Source organism: Oncorhynchus nerka, linkage group LG7 (assembly GCF_034236695.1).
Source record: "Oncorhynchus nerka isolate Pitt River linkage group LG7, Oner_Uvic_2.0, whole genome shotgun sequence".
Lineage (NCBI taxonomy): Eukaryota > Metazoa > Chordata > Actinopteri > Salmoniformes > Salmonidae > Oncorhynchus > Oncorhynchus nerka.
In genome coordinates, this window is record NC_088402.1 from 64,616,703 (window position 1) to 64,639,737 (window position 23,035).

The 23,035-nt window shown below is 42.3% G+C and overlaps 1 protein-coding gene across 2 annotated transcripts in view; it reads right to left on the minus strand.

Moving 5' to 3' along the window:
* cntn3a.1 (contactin 3a, tandem duplicate 1) overlaps positions 1–23,035 on the minus strand; it is a 112,273-nt gene that overhangs the window by 18,180 nt on the left and 71,058 nt on the right. For both annotated transcript variants that reach the window (XM_029664530.2, XM_029664528.2), the window contains exons 11-13: positions 20,095–20,245; positions 12,785–12,912; positions 7,804–7,979 (exon numbers count right to left, since the gene is read on the minus strand). In XM_029664530.2, the coding sequence (XP_029520390.1) occupies positions 7,804–7,979; positions 12,785–12,912; positions 20,095–20,245 (455 nt within the window). The remainder of the gene's footprint in view (positions 1–7,803; positions 7,980–12,784; positions 12,913–20,094; positions 20,246–23,035) is intronic.

Consider the following 23,035-nt stretch of genomic DNA (forward strand, 5'->3'; position numbering starts at 1 on the left):
AAAAATTTTAAAAAAGATAGGCTCAGTCACTTTGGTTTTTCTTTTTTCCTTGTTTTGGAAGAGAAGAGAACGAGCGCCATTCTCCTTGCGGAGATGGTGCTAAATACATCAACACGGTCGGTCCCTGGGATTGGGCTGGCCAACATGATTCGGTTTGCTTGGAAGGAAAAGGAGTTGGAGCCTTTAGGACGGGAAACTTTTGGAAGGATAATATTGATGGGGATTCTAAAGCTGACGGTGAAGGACGTGTTTTGTTTCCAAGGCAACTTGTTGGAGGGAGCATACGACGTGGCACTATATACAGAGGAGAAACACGATGATATCCTGAGAAGGGCAAGAGCAGTGAGAGGTGAGAGGCCGATGAGCCACTATGAAATAACAAGCCTGGTGAAGAACAACTTTAGGGTTGTAACTGTCAACATTTACAACCCATACGTTAAGGACGAAGAGGTGAGGGCCTTTTTGGGGAGATACATGGATAACGTCTCCTCAGCAAGGCACCTCAAAGACTCCCTTCGGTTTTGGAATGGGAGGAGAGGCTTCCAGGCCCTCCTCAGAGAGGACCCAAAGGGACATGGTGGCTACCTCCATCCTCCTGCTATGTTCTCCCTAGGGGCTGACAGGGGGACGTTGTTTTATGCACGTCAGCCCCCATTTTTGCAGGCGCTGTATGGCCTACGGACACATATTCGCCTCGTGCAGCACAAGAAAATGCAGATTTTGTGGATCTGAGGAACACGAGGCGAGGGATTGTGACAAGCCTAAGGCGTGCCACGGGTGTGGCTCGTCAGCACACCTGTGGCGGGGGTGCCCGGCTCGTCAGAGGTCATATGCGTCTGCGGCTGGGGGAGCGGGGATGGGGGAAGAAGAGAGGGAAGGAAGCACACCTCATGACCAGAGTACAGGTCCAGAGGGGAAGGGCGCAAGGAAGGAGGAGGAGCAAGAAGCGGCGGATGGAAGAGAGAAGGAAACGGAAGGCACGGGAGTAGGAGAACCAGGAAAAGCGGCGGAAGAAGGCAACCGAGTGGAGGAGCATGAGAGAGAAGAAAGTGAGGGAGGAGTGGTGGAGAAGGAGACGGTGGAAGAGCAAGTGGACTGGGGGGAAAGTGCCCTGGTGGAAGAGATGAGGGGTATGGTGGAGGAGCTGGCGGGGGGGAGGGTGGTATCTCTCCACTGCCGCCATCACCAAAGAAGAGAATGAAGAGGAGGGTGCGATTGGCCGACAGTGAGAGGGAGGGGATGGCCAAGAGAGCGATTGGGGTGGGAGAAACCTCTGGGTTGCTGCTGGTTTCCCCAGGCCCTCAACTTCTGTTGGGTGGTGACACACCTAACAAGACTCAGGACTGGGTACAGGAGGAGGTGGGGAGTTTTTTGTTTGGGGACTCAGCCTCCCTGATTTTTTTTCCAAACCAGCTGCAGCACTGGGGAGGGGGAGGAGTGTGGGGGTAGACCCAGGGTGCAGGGCAACCCGGAGCCAAACACTATTCCTGCATCCTGGGTTGGTGAGATGGAGGAAGAGGGGGGGATGTCGGGAGTACGGATGGTGTTTTCACCGGTAGATATAGAGCAGGGGACCATCGGGTGAGTCTCCTGTTTTTTTTTTCTGTCTGGGTTTAGAATTTGAGTGTATTACATGTTTTTATTTTATTCTTTCATGGGGTCTAATTTGACTTTTGTTAGTTTAAATGTAAGGGGTTTAAGGGATTTTGTTAAGAGGAGGGCGGTTTTTAGTTATTTGGAGGGTGTGGGGTTTGATTTTTGTTTTTTACAGGAGGTTCACCTGAGGGATGGAGGGGATGTTAGTAGGTTTAAGAGGGAGTGGGACAAGGGGGAGTCGGTTTGGGGTATTGGGGGGGTGCACTCATCGGGGTAGGGATTTTGTGTGGGCACAGGGAGGTAAAAGTGGAGGATTCTTTTGTGGTAATGCAGGGGAGTGTTATAGGGGTGGATGTCACGATAAGGGATTGTAAATTTAGATTAGTGGTGGTGTATGGGCCACAGGTGGTGGCAGACAGGAGGGAGATGGTTGACTGTCTGACGCCCCTGTGTGTCACAAATAGGAAATGAGTGATAGGGGGGGATTTTAATACAGATTTAGGAATAGGGGGATAGCAGTGCAGGCGCCATTGCCAGGCTAATGGCTTGCCATGGTCTGGTAGATGGTGGTCTGCACACTACTCCGAAAATGGCCGGTCCTACATGGCGCAACTCCAGGGGGGTTGAGCGGAGGCTCGACTATATTTTTGTACCCAGGTCTTTGGGTAAGTTGTCTGGGCGGCTGTTGCCTGTTTTTTTTTCGGATCACGACGGGGTGCTCCTGCAGGTGGGGTCGCCAGACTGCCTCTTTGGTATGGGGTACTGGAAGTTAGATCGGGATATGCTGGAGGAGCAGGCTTTTGTTGACGGGTTTTATGGTTTCTTTTGGAGGCTTGAAGGCCTCCAGTCCATGTGCGAGGGGGTGTTAGAGTGGTGGGAATTAGTTAAGGTGAGGATTAGGAACCCTAAAGGCGCAGCTCAGGGAGTTGCAGGAGCGGAAGGCTCGAGCTTTCCTGGAGCGTGCGCATAGTGGCTTTCTAGAACATAATGAGACTTGTTCTGCTATGTTCTTTAAGTCGGTTAGGGCCAGACAGAGTAGGAAGGTAATGCATGGCGTTAGGGAAGAAAATGGTAGTATAGTTAGAGAACCAGAGGATATGGTCAGGGTGACAACTGATCATTTCCAAGGTTTATTTAAGGAAAGGGAAATAGATGTAGAGCAGGGAAATGTGTTTTTAGAACACTTGTCCAGGCGGTTGCCGGAGGACATTAGAGAAGTGATGGAGGCCCAGATTTCACTAGAAGAGGTTGAGAGCGCTCTTAGGAGGATGGGAAAAGGGAAGGTGCCTGGGATGGATGGGCTGCCGGCTGAGTTTTATCTCAAGTTTTGGGTATACTTGGACCAGTGGTCCTCGAAGGCCATCCTTGAGACGGGGGTCCCGGGGGATCAATGGCTGTTGGTGTGCTGTCACTTTTATATAAGAAGGGGGAAGTAACAGACCTTGGCAACTGGCGGCCGTTGACCATGCTGTGTGTAGATTACAAGGTACTTGCAAAGGTTTTAGCAGACCGGTTGCGCACAGCCCTTCCCTACGTCGTCCATGAGGATCAGACGTGCGGGGTAGAGGGCCGCTCTATTAGATGGAACCTACAGTTAATCAGGGACTCCATCGCTTGGGTTGAAGATAGAGGACTGCCTTTAATGGTAGCAGCGCTAGATGAGGCGAAAGCCTTTGATCGCGTGAATAGATCCTTTTTATTCAGAGTGTTAGGTCGATTAGGATTTGGGGAGAAGTTCATAGGATGGATTCGTACATTATATGTCGGAGCGGGGTGCCGAGTTAGTGTAAATAGTCACTTGGGTGACGTTTTTGACCTCTCGTCTGGGGTCAGGCAGGGGTGCCCACTCTCGGCTCTCCTCTTCGTTCTGTGCATGGAGCCTCTGGGGGCTGCCATTAGGGCAGACACAGGGGTGGAAGGCTTGTTGATCCCTGGAAGTGGTGGGCTGTGTGTTAAGATGACGCAGTACGCCGACGACACGTCCTTGCTGCTGTGCAAGGACTCGTGTCTGACAAGGTCCCTTGCCATCTTTGGGGATTTCACCCGAGCGTCAGGAGCAGTTCTGAACCATGCAAAGTCTTTCGTCAAGTTTTTCGGAAGATATCGTGGTAGAACGAATGTGCCTGGGGGGTTCTCTCTCTGTGAGGGGGCCCTGAGGATTCTCGGGGTCCATTTTGAGACCTCCGGCTCAGCGACGCTAAACTGGAACATGCGTATCGCAGTGGTACAAAGGAAGCTAGCAATGTGGAAGGCTAGGTATTTGTCTTTTATGGGCAAAGTCCTGGTCCTAAAGGTGGATGTGTTGCCGTCTCTTTTGTATTTGGCGTACATCTACCCATTGCCGGCTTGTCTGAGGAGGCCTCTAGTGAGGCTTGTGTTTCAGTTCATGTGGAGTGGCAGGTGCGAGTGGGTCGCCAGGGCCCGCATGATCTGTCCCATCGGGGAGGGAGGTAGGGGGATACCACATTTCCCCCTCAAGCTGGACGCAATTTTTGTTTCTTTCTTGTTAACGGAGCTTGCTCATCCAGTGATCCACCCGTCCGGTTACCTCCTGCGGGTGTTCTTCTCGTATCAGGCGAGAAGCGTAATGGTGTGGTCTAACACGGGTCCTCCTGCGTGCGCACCCTGAGGTTGAAGTTGCCCGAGTAGGTTTAGATCACAGGCACCTGTACGAGGAGGTCAGAAAGGCAGGGAGTCCGGCGCCTGTAGTGGGCATCTCGGAAGTGGTCTGGGAGGGAGTGCAGGCGCGGGGTCTGGACAACAGGCTCAAGGACCTGAATTGGTTGAGCCTCCATAAGTGCTTGCCGGTACGTTCCATCATGTACCGGTATAGTTTGGTGCAATCCCCCACCTGTCCAAGATCCTCTTGTGGCAGGGAGGAGACTGTGCGCCATGTCTTTTGGGACTGTGCCTTTGCCGGAGTAGTATGGGCTAGGGCACGGGTGTTGTTAGGTTTGGTAAGGGGGGATTGACGTGGGCCAGGTTAGAGAGAGGTGTAGGGAGAGCGAGAGGGACGGATAGGGACAGGTTTCTGCTCTGGCTTCTCATGAGTCACTTTAAACGGGGGCTGTGGGAAGCCAGGCAGAACATGGTGAAGACAGGGAAAGATTGGGGGGTGGAAGGGATAGTGAGGAGGGTGGAAGGAGATTTGAGGGGGAGGGAGGAGAGGAAGTGGGGGCAGCATGCTGCTCGGGAGAGGTGGAAGGGGGGTTTAGGGATGGGTGTCATTTAGATTTGTAAGGGGATAGATTAGGGACGGGGAGATAGGGAAAGGTATTTTGTAGGGTGACGGGGAGGGAAGATGCTCCCCTGAGGTTTTGTTTGGGGTTTATGTTTAGTTCAATTAGTTCAATTAAAATACCATTATTTGAGTATGTATGAAAATTATGAGTTGTAAAGAATGAATGGTATTGAAGATAATAAAAAATCATTTAAAAAAATAAAAAAAGGCTGTTTCGGTTTTTCACGTTGTTTGTTTTGTATTATGTTCATGTTTGAGTTTTCCTTTATTAAAAAACATGAACACCAACTACGCCGCATTTTGGTCCGATCCTTGCTACACCTCCTCTTCAGAGGAGGAGATAGAAGAAAACCGTAACATATAAATTGCATGGACTCATTCTGTGTACAACAGTGGTTATCAACAGAGACTAACGGAGAATAAACTATAAACTATCAAAATAAAGAAAGTTGCACTCTCCATGTTTAATCTCCCAGCAATTTAATTGGTATTTACCAACGTTTCGTCATAACTGTGCCTTCCTGCCGAAATGTTGGTAAATACCCATTAAATTGCTGGGAGATTATACATGGAGAGTGCGACTTTATTTTGATAGTTTATAGTTTATTCGCCGTTAGTCAGCACCTCCACACAAACTATTATTCTGGGTGTGTGCCAGCTCATGTTTATCTACAGTAATAGTGGTTAACATGATTTTTGAATGACTACCCCATCTCTGTACCCCCACACATAAAATGATCTGTAAGGTCCCTCAGTCGGCAGGAAATTTCAAACACAGATTCAACCACATAGACCAGGGAGGTTGAACATCCCTTTGAGCATGGTGAAGTTATTAATTAGGCTTTGGATGGTGTATCAATACCCAGTCGCTACAAAGATACAGGCGTCCTTCCTAACTCAGTTGCCGTTGACGAAGGAAACTGCTCAGGGATTTCACCATGAGGCCAATGGTTATTTTAAAATAAATAAAATACTTTAATGGTTGTGATATGAGAAAATGTTGCAGTTACTCCACAATACTAACCTAAATGACAGAGTGAAAAGAAGGAAGCCTGTGCAGAAAAAAAATATTCCAAAGCATGCATCCTGTTTGCAACAAGGCACTAATAATAATACTGCTAAAAATGAGGGAAAAAATTTTTCTGAATACAAAGCTGTATGTTTGGAGCAAATCCAACACATTACATCACTGAGTAGTACTCAATCATGGTGATGGCTGCATCATGTTATGGATATATTTGTCATTGGCAAGGACTAGGGAATTTTGTAAAGATAAAAATAAATGGAATACAGCTATAAACACGTTCCTAGAGGAAAACCTGGTTCAGTCTGCTTTCCTACAGACACAAATTCACCTTTCAGCTGTACAATATGTCAGGATTTGGCCAGGATTGTTCTGGCCACTAGATGCCCCCATTGTGCTTTTTGACCCTTTTGTTTTCCCTGGTTTCCAGTTATTATTTGCACCTGTGCCTCGTTTCCCTTGAATGTATTTAAACCCTTAGTTTTCCTCAGTTCTTTGCTCTGTGTTTGAAGGTTAGCACCCAGCCCCAGCGATGCTGTGAACATTTGTTGCTCCAGTTGGACTCTTGTGGTACTCTGTTTTTGTTCTCGTTTAATTATTTTTGATTATCTTTTGAGGCTTTTTTCTGCTGTACCTACCACCTTGTGGATTTACCTTTTGACTTGGAGAATTACCTTTTTCTCTTGGATTTACTTTATGATTTATATTTTTGCCTGAAGAAATTTCCTTTTTATTTTATTAAACACCATCTCAAGTACTGCTGTGTCTGCCTCATCTTCTGGGTTCTGCCGACTATTAGTGGCTCAGTTTGTTAAGTGACTGTTTCTCACACCGGAGACCCGAGTTCGTAACTGGGTCTTGACACAATAGCCAAAAGAAGAAGGCCAAATCTACACTGGCTTAAATCTATGGCATAATCTTGAGAATGTCTGTCAAGCAACGATCAACCATCAAATATTGTACAATCCAGGTGTGCAAAGCTCTTAGAGACTTACCCAAAAAAGACTCCGCCAAATGTGTTTCTAAAAAGTATTGACTCATGGGAGTGAAAACTTATGTAAATTAGATATTTCTGTGTTTACATTTCCAACACGTGCTTTCAATGTCATTATGGGATATTGTGTGTAGATGGGTGAGAATTTTTATTTTAATCCTTTTGTAATTCAGGCTGTAACACAACAACATTTGGAATACATCAAGGGGTATGAATACTTTCTGAAGGCACTGTACCTCCAAATATAATGTTTGATGAACAGAACTATTTAACCTTTATGAAATTACTCATTGCATTTAAGACACACTTTTCTGCAATATGTCAGCTTTGTGTCAAGTGATTAGTGCAGGGAGTCAAGCGCTCAAATGAAGCCATGAGGCAAACACAATTACACAACTAATGGCATTGCTGATGAGCCGGAGGAATATAGAACAAACTGTGGGTAGTAAGCAGCCAAGATATTATAATTGCTTTTCTAATTAAAGAGAAATACATTCAACTGTAGATGACCAAATGTAATGTTTGACTGAGCATTGAATCGACAATTCCTTAGGCAGCAGTTTTTTCAAAGGAGTAGTTGTTATCAACAAGCGGAACAGGCCAACCTCTTGTTAATTGCAAAAACAAATTTGATATGATTCATGAATGAAAATCATTCAATACACTTCCTCTAGTCCATTCACTATATATCAGCAGTAAAGTATTCATTGTTGTACTGTATATGTTATTGTGCTCATAACATAATGCTGTAAAAAGGTCTACTCTGCCCTTGGTAATTTTACATAATATAAACATACACAGTAAAAATAAATTAATATGATCAACTGTATGTAATTGGATTGCAAATCACAAGTGACAACCACATAAATAAGTCAATTAATTATAAAATGTCATCATAGTAGACTTAATTCAAACACATGAGTGTAAGGCAGACTCAAAAGCACTTACTCCGCCAACTTTCTCAAAGTAGCCCCCGTGGTTTCCAAAGTGGATGAGCTGTTCGTTGAAGAACCAGGTGAATTTCAAATCGAGCGTGGGGTCATGGGAGACTTGGCAGGGGAGGACGATGCTCTCGCCCACTGTCACGTCCAAATGCCCAGCTGGGCTGGTGATAATGGTGGTCTCTGCAAGAGACAAAAACAAGTTTAGCTACCTGGGCCAGACAGAAACAGCGGGGCGCTTCTCTTATCACTATCAACTTTGTTCTGCCTATTTACATTGACAAAATGTATATACACGTGTTTTATAGCACTATTGGGTTTCGTTTCCATTCAAGTGGTTTTTCTTTGGAGGCATGGGGCTATTCTGGTGTCTTGTTAACTCCGGGACTGTTATACTCCGGGACTGTTATACCTCTGAGATTGTGATTATTATGCTTTGTTCCTGTAAAATAAATGGGCATTATCATGTCCGGTAACACTTTATTTGGATTGTCCATCTGTAGATGCTCTACAGACTATCAGTAACATTTCAACCTTTGTCTACTAACCCTAACCATAGCCATAACCCTAACCTCAACAGTTATCCTAACCCTAAACTTAACCCTAACTCTTATTCTAAACCTAACCTTAGCAAGTAGTTGCTTATCAACAGATGGTATGACGATCCAAATAAAGTCTGACCTCTCCAAACCACTTAGTATTTCATCCAAACGACTTAGTATCTTGTCCAACTGACTTACCTTAAGTTGTTATGCCAGTTGTGCTTCTGTTGTGCTTTCAGACCGTGTAATGATGGCTGTAATGGTCACGGATTCCATCCATTAATATGATTATGCATTGACAGTTTGTTGATAGCCTACAGCGGGGCTGCTTGCGATTGCCAACTTGTAACAGATGCCCATATAGCTATCTGATGATTCATTTTCATCATGGACCTGTCTAATAAGGGCGCCAAACGTTCTTGACTGAAGTGGATGGAGTCATTAACACTAGGGCCGCTTGGCTTCTCAGTATACAAGTACCCACTAGAGAACGTGCCTCTAGCTTAGGCATACTGTATCGTTATCAACCAAAAAGAAATACCACAGTAACAAAATATTAGTTGACTGTGTTAAAAATCCAAATCTTGGAATAAAAAACTATTTGTTCAATTTGATTTATAGATTTGATTTAGCTGAAATATCACAAGGAACTCGAAAGTAGTAGAGCCCAGTAACAGCTTCTTTATATAAAGAAAATGGAAAAATATCATCTCAACTTGTGGCTGTAATGTTCACTGAATGGACAGCGCCTGTCTAGACAGCTATGGAAATCTCCTGTTCAGGCGTTGGCTCATATTGTCATCCTTTCTCATACACTGAATGAGAATGAACAGTGTAAGTGGCTTTAGCTGTCACTGTTTGTTCAAACTATAACCACAAGTCACTTACAAAGTAATGCATCACTGAAGAAACTAAGAAACCACACAAACCCATTCCTCTGCAAGCCTCCATTTCCACAGGTCAGTCCGGAGTCTATAATTTGGTTCCATTTGGCTAGACAAAAAGCCCTCCTATTTCAACCACAGCATGGTGGTATGCTGCATAACAACCTAATCTTTGCTCTGGCTCTTTTGAGTGTCTTTTCCACTTCGGCAGTGCAGTGAGATACGCAGGGCTGAGTTTCCATACAGCAAGCCCCAGCTGAATTATGCATGGGTGTCATAAGCGTCTAATGGACAGAGAATCAGACACTGCATGTCAGATGGTGTTTAAGGTCTCTATACGTTACGCTGTCAAAACAGCCCAGTGGGTCATCTCACACCCCCTAGGGTGCATTCCAGGTGAGGCTATGAATGCATGCCCTTTGAATGAATGCCTCAAGACAAAAAAATGAGGAGACTTCATAACACATTCATAATCCCTACATGCTGCATTGATAAGCCGTGCTTATGTCAACAACCGCAAGTCAATATTTTGTTATGTCACAGTACTGTCCTTTACACTGCAACTATGAACATGCGGCTCTTGAAATAATGTATGTACTGCTTATGAATGTATTATGGTTATGAATGTGTTATGACGTTCTTATGTAGGTACCTTTCAAATAAGCTGTTATCTAAATGAGAATGTAGATTTTCAACTGCTACCTATTGAGTTCGGAAATATGGAATCATTTGAACACATTTTGACATGCGTGTTTCAATGTCATCCAGCTTACATTTTGCTAGTGCATTAATTTACTTGACAATGAAAAGGATATCATGGTTTCCCTCTTCATTGTCATCTCATTGATTTCTTGTTGCTAACATGGTATGGACGAACCACTATCAATCCAGGATAATTATACAGGATATCAGGGCTGTGCACAGACCATTCAGAGGTCAAATTTCCTCGGAATAAACATCACTGAGAAACTGAAATGGTCCACCCACACAGACAGTGTGATGAAGAAGGCAGCTGAAGAAATTGTTCTTGGCACCTAAACCCTCACGAACTGTTACAGATGCACAATTGAGAGCATCCTGTCGGGCTGTATCCCTGCCTGGTATGGCAACTTCAGGGCTCTCAAGAGGGTGGTGCGGTCTGCTCAACACATCACTGGGGGCAAACTACCTGCCCTCCAGGACACCTACAGCACCCGATGTCACAGGAAGGCCAAAAAGATCATCAAGGACAACAACCACCCGAACCACTGCCTGTTCACCCCGAAGGCGAGTTCAGTACAGGTGCATCAACACTGGGACCGAGAGACTGAAAAACAACTTCTATCTCAAGGCCATCAGACTGTTAAATAGCCATCACTAGCACATTAGAGGCTGCTGCCTATATACATAGACTTGAAATCACTGGCCACTTTAATAAATGGAACACTAGTCACTTTAATAATGTTTACATATTTTGCATCTCAAATGTATATTGTATTGTATGCTATTCTACTGTATCTTAGTCTATGCCACTCTCTTGTCTATGCCACTCTTGTCCATATATTTATATATTGTTAATTCCATTCCTTTACTTAGATTTGTGTGTATTTGGTATATGTTGTGAAATTGTTAGATATTACTGCACTGTCGGAGCTAGAAACAGAAGCATTTCGCTACACCCGCAATAACATCTGCTAAACACGTGTATGTGACCAATAACATCTGCTAAACACGTGTATGTGACCAATAACATCTGCTAAACACGTGTATGTGACCAATAACATCTGCTAAACACGTGTATGTGACCAATAACATCTGCTAAACACGTGTATGTGACCAATACAATTTAACTTAAATGAATTGACTACAATCATAATTCTCTACTGTGTCTGCATCTGATCATTGCGAATGTCGCTAGAAGATGATGTAAATCAGCTATCTAGTTATAGCTATACTGTCGAAACAATCTAACTAGTCTTTACTTGGTTTTAGTTTGTTGGTGACAGCCTTTTTGTTTTGTCCCCTGGCGACAGAAGGGCAGGGGGGATTTGTGAGATTAGATAGTTTTATGGTCAATTCAGATACATTTAAAAAAAGCTTTTTCCTCATAGGACACAAGGACAAGTTCTCGAGCACCACTAGGGGCCTAACTGTGCACATTCCTGCAGGGTATGTCTCTCCATAAAATAACAGTCTATGACATTTGTTGTAGCTTTCATTGCTATCATAACAGCCAGACACTTATTGTAGATGATATAAGTAGTTGATTGTAGCATGGTGCTAGCAATGGTCAAATTAAGAGTTTGATTCTTGTATGGCACCATGTAGACAGATCACTCACTCTGCTAATAGTGGGATCCGAACTTGAGAAACACACACATAACTTAAACTTGAATGTGAGACTTGCATTGATGTTAAATTGTATATCTGAAACTCAGTTTGAGTTAAGGTCAACTATGGGGATACGTGCCGTATCTCAAGCCCTGAATGTGGATGTACTATTACAGGGAAAATACACTCAAAAACTATGTATTCCATTTTGAATCATCATGATGTAAAAAAATATATTTTAGTCCTCATTTGGACTAATTTTCCAAGAGTCATGATGATGTGGCTGGTGACCCTTTGCTTCTTGAAAGAACAACATCTTGAAAACTTGACTGCTGACATGCAAAACATTTGCGGCTGTATCAACAGTGGACTAAGGGGGGGGAATCCCTTTAAGCAAAGATGGGCAATACTTTTACTGACTGTGGCTGATATTGATTTCTTTCAAAGGGGACTGGCTGGATTTCATGAATATAGTCTACAAAAATCACCTGTAAAATATACAGTATGTAAGATACTGCCATTCTTAGAGGCAAAAGGGCTGAAAAAAGGAAATGAAAGCAGTTTCTATACCAAACAATTTGCAATTCATAAATTGTGAGGAATCACCCAAAAGGCATTTTAATAGAGCACTGTTGTTGACTCTGCTCTTTAGAAGGGCTTGGAAATCCATTGCCTTGCAGAAGCGGGTGATTTAAATAGATTTAACTCTTAAACAAACAGAGCATGGCTAGTAGCTACCCACAGGAAGGTATGAATTAAACATTAAGCCATAGCAATGTAATGAATCTTAAATCCAATGCTAACTCTGAACATGCCCAATCAACTAATTGTATGTTTGTGTGGTACATGGAAACTATCTGTTATTGTATCATCAATCCTTACATGGCTCTGTAGTCTGGTTCCTCTAATGAGACACTTGTTCATGGATAGTGCAGATAGTTATCTTCTATTGCCAAGGAAAACATTGGTCCCTTTCTTCATGCTCTGGTGATGTAAAAAGTCATACAATTAATTTTGTCCTGTTCCAAAATACCTCCTCTTCTCCAATAGTGCAGGGTCATTATATTAACCGAATTAAAACCTCTAAGGGTCCTACTCTCAACTAATAACAAACAACCAAACCTACTCGTGAAGCCTGCAGTACAATCTGCTGCTGCAAGCACCCAGTCAGCATTTTTTTTTTTTAAATGTACATCTTAATGCAAGGATTAGAGAAATGGAGAGCCATCTCAAGGAGTGGAAGTAGAGATACCTTTAACCAAAAGACTCCCAGCACTGCTTGCCACTCCAAACTGGTTCCTTGCCACGCAGGTGTAGAGGCCGACATCCATTTTGGTAACGTTTGCTATTCGAAGACTTCCATTGTCCAACACTGAGACTCTAGAAATGAATTAAAAAAATGAATGTCAATATCTTAAGTCATACTACACTGATAGTTGTCACAAACTGTAATCCAACTAAGGCCTGTTTCTGAAGATCTGAGAATGCTATTATTGATGAGTGGGTGAAATAAATACAGAGATTGAACAAATAAAATAAAGTAACATTTGTGACTATTTAAACATTTGTGACTAAACTATTATTTTAAACATTGTTCTAAATGTTCAGTGAGGAGTGAAACCATTCTGTTCTTTTCACAGATCCAGAGCTCAAGGGCTGCAGTTTCTGCTGGTTATATCACCCTTGACATTGAATCATCAGTTTCAATAGATCTAACCAGTTGTGTGTCTATTAGTCAGAACAGTGAGATGTTTTATTGATCAATGAAAACAGAGAACCAGTGGTATTTCTGCTGTGGCTCAGACTGGAGCTGTGCACCCCTGCCCTTGACCATCAGGTACCATGACAACAGTCCATAGTTAAAGGTAGAGTCAGCCATACACCAAGAAAACAGCAATATCGGGCCTACTTACGCAATAACTATGAATGTGAATTGCAAGGCCAAAAGTCTCTGCCGTTTTGGTCCAGCAGCTAACACGTTGCGTGAAGCACACCCATGCACATCTTTCTTTTGTGTGAGTAAAAGAGCTTGCAACGTGCTCATCTGCAATATCTGCAGTCCATCTTGCTGCTTGTGGCACTGTCATATCACTATGTTTAAAGCGGTTGTATAAACACCGGTGCCACAGATCTAAAGCCACACATCTGCTGGTCAGAGTGATATGTAATGAAAGGCTTATGAAAATGTAGTTTGTTAAAAGCCAACTGAACTCATCTTAGGTAGCAACCATATTGATGATGAATTTTTTTTACCAATAACCTAATGCAGAAGACAAATGATTGAAACGCATAACTAAATGGCACGGCAGATTATGTGTGATCTATAATGTGTAAATTGCAGAAGATTGCCTGTGCAAACACTAAATACACGGGATATTAAGTATATTCATTACATTTACATTTACATTTAAGTCATTTAGCAGACGCTCTTATCCAGAGCGACTTACAAATTGGTGCGTTCACCTTATGACATCCAGTGGAACTGCCACTTTACAATAGTGCAACGGAAGTAAGTTGCTTAGGTGAATTAAGTGATGTGTTCCGACCTGATCATCTGAACTAGTACTAGCGTTTCATTGTCATATTCTGATTATACCTTCCGCTATTAATCAATACGTAAGATCCCTGCACATCCCTGCTCTAAGCAGCTCTCTCAGCATCAAAACTGCTCAAGAGGGTGTGATGAGTCTCACCAATGCCCTATGCACATTAAAAAGGCTTTCAGAGGAAGTGAAACTACACATTCTTAAAAAGACACAGCTCCCAAAAGATATCCCTTAGCATACAGGATAGCTATCCTTTCCCAAACAATCAAATATGACCTGCTAAGCTCACCAGAATCAAATGGCATTAGTCAATTTCTATAACTAGGCCGCTGTGAGAGGGAAGCACTTCCTCTAACTTTATCAGAGAGTTTCCAATGAAATGGACCAGAATAAAGAGTTATGGATGTGAGATTTCACTTGGAGAAGACTTGACATTATACTGCAAACTGCACAGTGCAGACTTCCTCATCTTTCAAAGTGGAATAGAATATAAAGATGCAGCCCATATTTAAGGAGAGTTTCCGCTCTATGAAATTACTTTTCTTTGCCCTCCCTTTCTTCAAGGGCACAACAGCAATTAAGGTATACGGGGACTGTTGTGAATTTCGTACAAAATGTTTTTCTCTCCGTTACTGGATGGTGTTAAAGTTAAATCCTGGACATATTATTTATCACTAGTAAAATCGCATTTATTTTCTGCAAACTTAACATGTGTAAATATTTGTATGAACATAACAGAATTCAACCACAGACATAAACTGAACAAGTTCCACAGGCATGTGACTAACAGAAATTGAATAATGTGTCCCTGAACAAGGGGGGGGGGGGGCTTTGTTCCCCATTGTCCTTGTCAGTTATTGTTACCATGTCCGTTGGTCCTGTGAGTACCTGTGCTGTTGTTTTGGCTTCCATGCTACGCCTCGCTCATTTCTTTGGGTCGAGTAAATAAAAAACCCTATTACGTATTCCTGCGCCTGTCTCCAATCCTTAGACAACGTGATACATTAAAAATAAAAACATGTAAAACTATTTTTTACATCCCAGCTGGGATGGCGTATCACTGCAGAATGCTGTGGTAGCCATGCTGGTTAAGTGTGCCTTGAATTCTCAATAAATCACTGACAGTGTCACCAACAAAGCACCCCCACACCATCACACCACCTCCTCCATGCTTCATGGTGGGAACCACACATGCGGAGATCATCCGTTCACCTACTCTGTGTCTCACAAAGACACGGAGGTTGGAACCAAAAATCTCAAATTTGGACTCATCAGACCAAAGGACAAATTTCCACCAGTCTAATGTCCATTGCTTGTGTATCTTTGCCCAAGCAAGTCTCTTCTTATTGGTGTCCTTTAGTAGTGGTTTCTTTGCAGCAATTCAACCATGATTGACGCAGTCTCATCTGAATAGTTGATGTTGAGATGTGTCTGTTACTTGTACTCCATGAAATATTAATTTGGGATGCAATCTGAGGTGCAGTTAACTCTAATGAACTTATCCCCTGCAGCAGAGGTAATGCTAGGTCTTCCTTTCCTGTGGCGGTCCTCATGAGAGCCAGTTTCCTCATAGCCCTTGATGGTTTTTGCGACTGCACTTGAAGAAAATGTCAAAGTTCTTGACATTTTCTGGATTGACTGACCTTCATGTCTTAAAGTAATGATGGACTGTCATTTCTCTTTGTTATTTGAGCTGTTCTTACCATAATATGGACTTGGTCATTTACCAAATATGGCTATCTTCGGTATACCACCCCTACCTTGTCACAACACAACAGAGTAGCTCAAACGCATTAAGGAAAGAAATCCCACAAATTAACTTTTAACAAGGCACACCTGTTAATTGAAATGCGTTTCAGATGACTAACTCATGATGCTGATAGAGAGAATGCCAGAGTGTGCAAAGCTGTCATCAAGGCAAAGGGTGGCTACTTTGAAGAATGTCAAATATAAATATATTTTAATTTGTTTAACACTTTTCTGGTTACTGCATGATTCCATATGTGTTATTTCGTGGTTTTGAAGTCTTCACTTTAATTCTACAATGTAGAAAAATAGTAAATATAAAAAAAATCCTGGAATGAGTAGTTGTGTCCCAACTTTGACTGGTACTGTATACCCAGATGACTGATGGAGGGGGCGCTGTTTTGAAGCCTCTGCGCTGCCATTGTTGTACTCCTCCACCATCGTAAAATAATATTTTGGAAGATGTAGATATGCATTTATTAATGTCTACATTCATTTTTGCCAAGTATATTCTATTACATACACCTTAATGCATTCTTTAAAATGAATTATGGGAATTGAACATAATTTTAAATTTTTTAAAAACACTATGTCCCTTAAAGTAGAATTTTGAGAGAGTACTAACGTTACAGTCCCTACTACAACAAATAAATACTCAAATATATCTAATTTTGTATTCAAACATTTAATTGAAATACTGTACAATTTCATTCATTCTTATGGAGGACTGCTCCTTCTGAGTACCACCAACATGGCGGTGGCTTCAAAGCCTCTCATTGGCAAATACATACTGTAGCATCAGCCATCCAGGGTTTATATTCATAATTGGCTGAAACTAAAGGTGATACCACACTCCAGAGCACTATGTAGGACCTAGGCTATCAGCTACATGAAATAAATCAAATAATCAAATAATGTGAATACACAAAGCTCAATAAGCATTGGAAAGAGAAAACCATTCATTGTAGGTTTTGTACAATACTTTTGTTGTGCTGATATGGGGGTATGTATGAAACATTAACATTGTAGGGTTTTCATCTCCTCACAGAGATACAAACATTACTCTCTTCCTCATTTTTAGAGACTCTCTAGGAACTTATTGTGGTCTGTTTGGTTCAGAGGCTTACAGATGGATCATCTTTTTTTTAAGCAACAATGTGTGCTGTTTAACATAACAAAGAGGTCTAATTCCAATGGCAATTTTATAAAGCTATTTTGTGAGTTTTGTCCTTTCCGTTTGGTCAGCATTGAAATTAAATGACTTGTAAGCCATTACGGTTAATGTCATAGCCCCAGCATAAGTACACACACAAATCCTGTTTAAGACGTGCCTGTGATGCGCAGTGCCAACGCTACATGACTTGATTAAACAATCACAGCCCAAACTTGTTCTTGGTACATTTGCTCTCCTCTGGCCCAGAGCATCTACACATAATAATACCACAAAGATTAGAAAGAAGTATCCGTGTTATTAGGACAGTGAGATAGATTAGTAGTGTAGCACTCCTGCAATAACAGCGGTGCAGTCCTATCTAGATAAAGTGGAGAAGAATCCTTAAGAGACAAACAGGGGGAATTGGTTTGTGAAAGATGCAGCCATAACCCTAGCCAACTACTTTTTCTATACACATCTCTACTCTAGGATATTTCCTTGCTAAATCAAATATTTCTTAGGTGTCGTTGATTTGATCCGTGAACAGGTTAAAATTCCTCACACCAGGAATATACCTGTACAGAAATAAATACATATTGACCAAATTACATTTTTAGGAGCATTACCATAGCAAAATACGAGTGCAATTTTGACACACCTCACACTCAATCTTTGGAATAATATTACTGCTAGAAGCCAGTTCAAACCACAGCACCTCATTCTTGTTCCTGAGCGAGATGTATCAACCCAGCTATTTCTTCAAAGTAGCCTGGCACCACCTGGTACATCACCTCTGGTGCTTCCCAATAATGTTGGCAGAGGGAGGTGAGACTTCCAGGCCTGAGGATGGATATCCAGGAGATGCAGCACAAAAGCTGCTGAGGCAGTTAATACAATTAATCCCAGATCAAATAAGAAATGCAGACCCCTGCTGATTCTTCACATGCACCGGCAGATGTGCCCATGTTGTAATGTCTCCCGTTTGGCATTACTCTGTGAAAACGAAGATGCTATTGCAGGGAATGTGAAGATAATAATAACAATAGCAATCATTTGTGTAATTTCTATAGCGGTTTTCATAACAGAAAAATAAATGAATTGCCTAAAAAGCTAAATGTATGAGTATTGGCTACAACAATTAAAGATATACAGTAGGTCAACCAGAGGTGAAGATCATAGCACAAGGTAATGTTGACGTTAGCATTGTAAAAAATGGATTATGTGCTTTAGCCAAATCCTCGGTTATTTGTTGTCGTGCCATATCTTATTTTCTTGGTATGACAACGAGCATGACAGATGAGCTGTCTACAGAACAAACTGATCTGCTACCAGGCTACATTGAAGTCAATCTATAGCAGACTTAGAGAATTATGTCTGGTGGATAGAATTATATATATACTGCTAGGGAGGATAGATTGTTACTGTGTGATTCTTTTCAATGTTCTCTCATCTCATGCCGGAGGTCACGACCACATACGACCCCTGGGGATTTGATTCCCAGATAAACCTCTTCTGACCGTTCATTCCTCTCTCGCCTGTCCCTGTCGCTCTCTATTCGAATCGGTGTATCTGAATAAACAGTCAAATATGTAAGGTGAACAGTATTCCGTTCTCATCCCGGCGCACACATAATTAGTGGCCAGATTTCATATATTGTAGGAATTCTGCCCAAGGCCAATGTTGTACTTACTGAATTACGGTGTGTACATGTGGGTGCATGTGTGAATCACAGGAAGTTGGTGGCACCTTAATTGGGGAGAACAGGCTTGTGGTAATGACTGGAGCGGAATCAGTGGAATGGGATCAAATACGTCATAAACACATGTTTTCCAGGTGTTTGATGCCATTCCATTAGAGCTGTTCCGGGACATTATTATGAGCCGTCCTCCCCTCAGCAGCCCCCTGTGGTGTGAATGAGTCCTCATATTAAAAACATGTTTGGGCATGACCACGCTGGACCATGCCACATTTATAGCACCTATCAATGAAAAAGGCCAAAGATCAATAAAAACTAAGACATTACCACTACATTGAATTTATGAATATATATGATTCAGATCATTTTTGCAAAATTCATACAACATTACTTTGACCAATTGGCACTGCCTTTTCCCTTGTTGCTCGTGCCGGAGGTATTACACCCAGATCTACAGTAATGGAATTAGGTTCTTAGCCAGTTCCATTATACCACAAAGGGGATGTCTAGCTAAAGTTGTAGGTCCACCGATGATTGATCATCGTTTCTTGAGATTTCATCCACTACCCCGGTGTCTCAATTCCTGGCTCATACATTCAGATTTAACAATCCTCACACTTGACCAACCCAGTGGTAATGAGCTGATGGATCAGAGGATCGATTTGTCTGCCAAAGACTAGAAAGTCCCAATTACCTTAAGTAAACACTTGAAAACAGTTCCACAAAAAGCCCAAGACGGCGTAGTAGAGTAGTGGAGAAGGGGAAATGGAAGAAGATGAGAAAATATCAGTAATTCTACAGGACCCCAATCTCATGTTAAGTCATTGAAAGTAATTCAACATTGGTAACTGTGTGGCAACAAATGGCTTTGTACTTAGAAGTGTTTGTATGCATCCCTAAGAGCTACTACGTCCGTGTTTCTCAATCTCCAGTCTGTGGGCCTGTGTCGGTCTGTGGGATGTTGCTTACTGGTCCCAGATGGTTAACTGGCACTAATTGAGTAACCGCTAAATTGGTAGTTGTTTTGCAAGTGGTCCATCAAGGAGGAAAAATCAAAGCTTGCCCTGACAAGATGAGGGACCATAGTTTGCCACTAGGGAATCATTATTACAATGTATTTAATTGACCTGATACAAAGCATCCTGTAAAATAACGACAAAGTGTCAACATCTCCTTTACATATCACACTGCATTTCTCACAAAGTACGGGCATCAGACATGGGTTCAAATAGTATTTTAAACCTTTAAAATACTTTAGCATGCTTGACGGATTCTGTTTAGTGCGATGGATCCAATTAAATAGTCACAAAATCGCAAACACCCATCTGGCACTCCAGACAGGCTAAAGTAAATGCTAAAAAATATTAGTATTAAGTACAATTTGAATCCAGGTTTGTGAATGTCCCGGCTTTCCACCATACCTGTGGCTCTCTCGGAGTGCTTCTTTCCCCTTCCTCCAGGAGATCATCCCATGTGGAGACATCTTAGGCCTGCACTCAATCAGCACATCACCCCCCTGCCTGGCCAGGGTCTGAGGCTTCAGCATGTTCTGGGAGAAATCTGGGGCTACAGCTACGAGAGAGATATTAAGAGATGGAGAGACAGATATCAATTGGCTAAAATAGAGGGATTGAAAGAAGAGAGAAAGAAATCAAGAGAGAGCATCCCTCAGAACATATAGGTCACCATATCTATTAGGTAGGTCAGCTAACCACACGTCCTCCATAGACACCACACACACGCGCGCACAAACACACACACTTGGAGAGGGCGTTCATTTAAGAAAGATGCTTCATAGTTTTAGAACGCCTTGCAGTTTTCCTTGCTGGGGTGTAATACATCAAGCATTCAGCCGTGGGGCTTTGACAAAAAAGAAAAGATGTAAAACGAGGGGAGGCTTTGTAGCCACTCCTTTAGGCTTTAATTACTAACACTCCGACGTCTGGATCTGTTTTGTATGCATATCGACTCAGCAGAGCGCTCTTCAAAGCCAACACGAAGCCGAGCGACGATGACAGCGCTGAGAACCTGTGCAATGCGCTTTGCAATTATTTCCTGCCACAGTGTTTAAGACAAAAATACAAAAAAATGTCACTTCCTCCCTTTAACCCTTCGCCTATATGGCTAAACTGAAATGTTTCTTACAGAAGAAATATGAAAAGCATATGCATAAGCATGGTAGTAATTGAAAGGGAACAGTTTGGAGGTTATGGGAAAATTATTCAACCAAAGTTGAGGACACAACAGTTTACCTGAGACAAGACAGAATCCAAACATTACACGGTTGATTTTATGTGAATTTAAAATGTACTGTACTTTTTGCCACATTTGCTAGCGAAATCTGAAAATACTCTGGATTACATTCAGAACATGATAAGAATATCCCTGGAAAATATGGGGTAGGTCCTCAATGTCTCATCTTTCAAAATACATAAAGTCCTCTTAATTTCCCTCACTCAGTCAACAAAACATTTGCCCAATTAACGGGAAGGATGGGGGCAACTTATTCTCACATGCGGTGCTCAAGTTCAGAACGCCTGTCAGTCAAAACCCCAAGCGCAGTGAAGCGGACAGCCTGAGCTCTGATGTCATTTATAGCATGTTACTGTACAGCCAATGTGTTTCAATTTAGGCACTCATCAGTAGAGTGTAAAGGGTTAATATCTACAGACCAACAGATATTGTCATTCAATTTGTCCAAGGTCTTTTAGCTTTCGGAATAATTATGCTCTCATTCTCTACACCACCATGACATTAGTTGCTCTAATGAGGAACAAGTCATTTCACTCTCATGCCTTAAAATAGGGGTTCTGAAACTTCTTCAGCCTGGGTATTTGGCCATGATTACTACAAGATTACAAGGGGGCCCCTGTCTTGATGGCAGAGAGAATTAAAAAACAAAATACATTTCCTACAATTCTGCACATTTTGCCATGTGGTGGAGATAAATCTTTGCCATTTTAAAGCTAATTTCCTGCAATTCTACACATTTTGCCATGACTCATACCATGTTATATATGATATCTTCGTGACAGTGACTAACACGCACATGCCCTGCGTGCCTGGTTGGTATTCGGTCATGATTACTACAAGATTACATAGCTGGCTAGACTAATTTACCAGTCTAAACATTGTTAGCTGACATGGCTAATTGAGTGACAGTCAGTGACTGACATAAGAGAAAAACTGCTGAAGTACAACATTTCATAATTGCACCTTGTGTTTTCTATTATTCTATCTATCAACAAACAGTAAGCTGAGATCCAAAAACTCAGACATGTCCGCAAGCCACTTTGGGTCGAGACCCATATTTAAGAAAGGCTGCCTTAAAAGTCTTGGGGCTTGATTCAATCCATAACGCGGAATATCTGAGTTGTAGCGCAATTGACATTTAAAGGCAATGTTACCGAATTTGCGGAGATTGCATCCACGGTAAACGCTGCATATGTCGGCTTAATCGGAAATGACCTTTAAGGCCTAGATTCAATCAGTTCCAGCTCTAACCTGCTATAACCAACAACTGTATAGCAGTTTCATTGTTTTTGTTTAGACAAAGTCAGAGGTGTATAGTAGCGGCGTTGGAGCAGTCGAATTGCTGAGCAGCTGCTCTTGTCATCATTGTCATGAAACCACACCAGTCCTTAAATCACACCCGTGTTAGATGTTCAGAACGAGAAAGTGTAGGTTACATAAAAATAATGACACTCAAAATGAAAACCAGTCAACAAAATAATAAGGATATACAGTATATCAGCCTAATCGAGGTATAGATTACAACACACATTCCAGTGTTCAAACTTGTAAACAAGGCTGCATGGGATTATTATGAATGCGACTCGGCGCATCTGCCAATGTTCACGATAGGTATAACACCAGGAGCCGCTTGCGAATTTGACAGCTCCAACGCAGTTACACCTCCAACATCGCCTAAATAAAAACAATGAAACTTCTATGCAATTGTTGGTTATCGCAGGTTCAGGCAGAACTGGTTGACTCCAGCCCTAAATGTCAACCACACTACAACACAGATCTTCCACGTTACGGATTGAATCGACCCTGTGGTTTCCTCCAAGATTTAGACTATGGGAGGATACATGTTGTTGGATTCGACATTTTGAACATTGAGATATTTAAATAAATGATAGGAAAGAAGTATAGAATCAAATGAGAAAGAGACTGGGCCTCTGTAGAAAGTCAGATAGCTGTGGAATGTGTTGGAATGTGTTGGGGGGACGGGAGCAGAGCAACAGTTGAGATAGGGGAGACAGATGGGCATCTATGGACTAAGGGAAGGAGGGGTTGAGGTCAGGAGGTGCTGAGGTCAGGAGGTGAGGTCTGTTCCCCTTAAGGGAGTAATCAGGG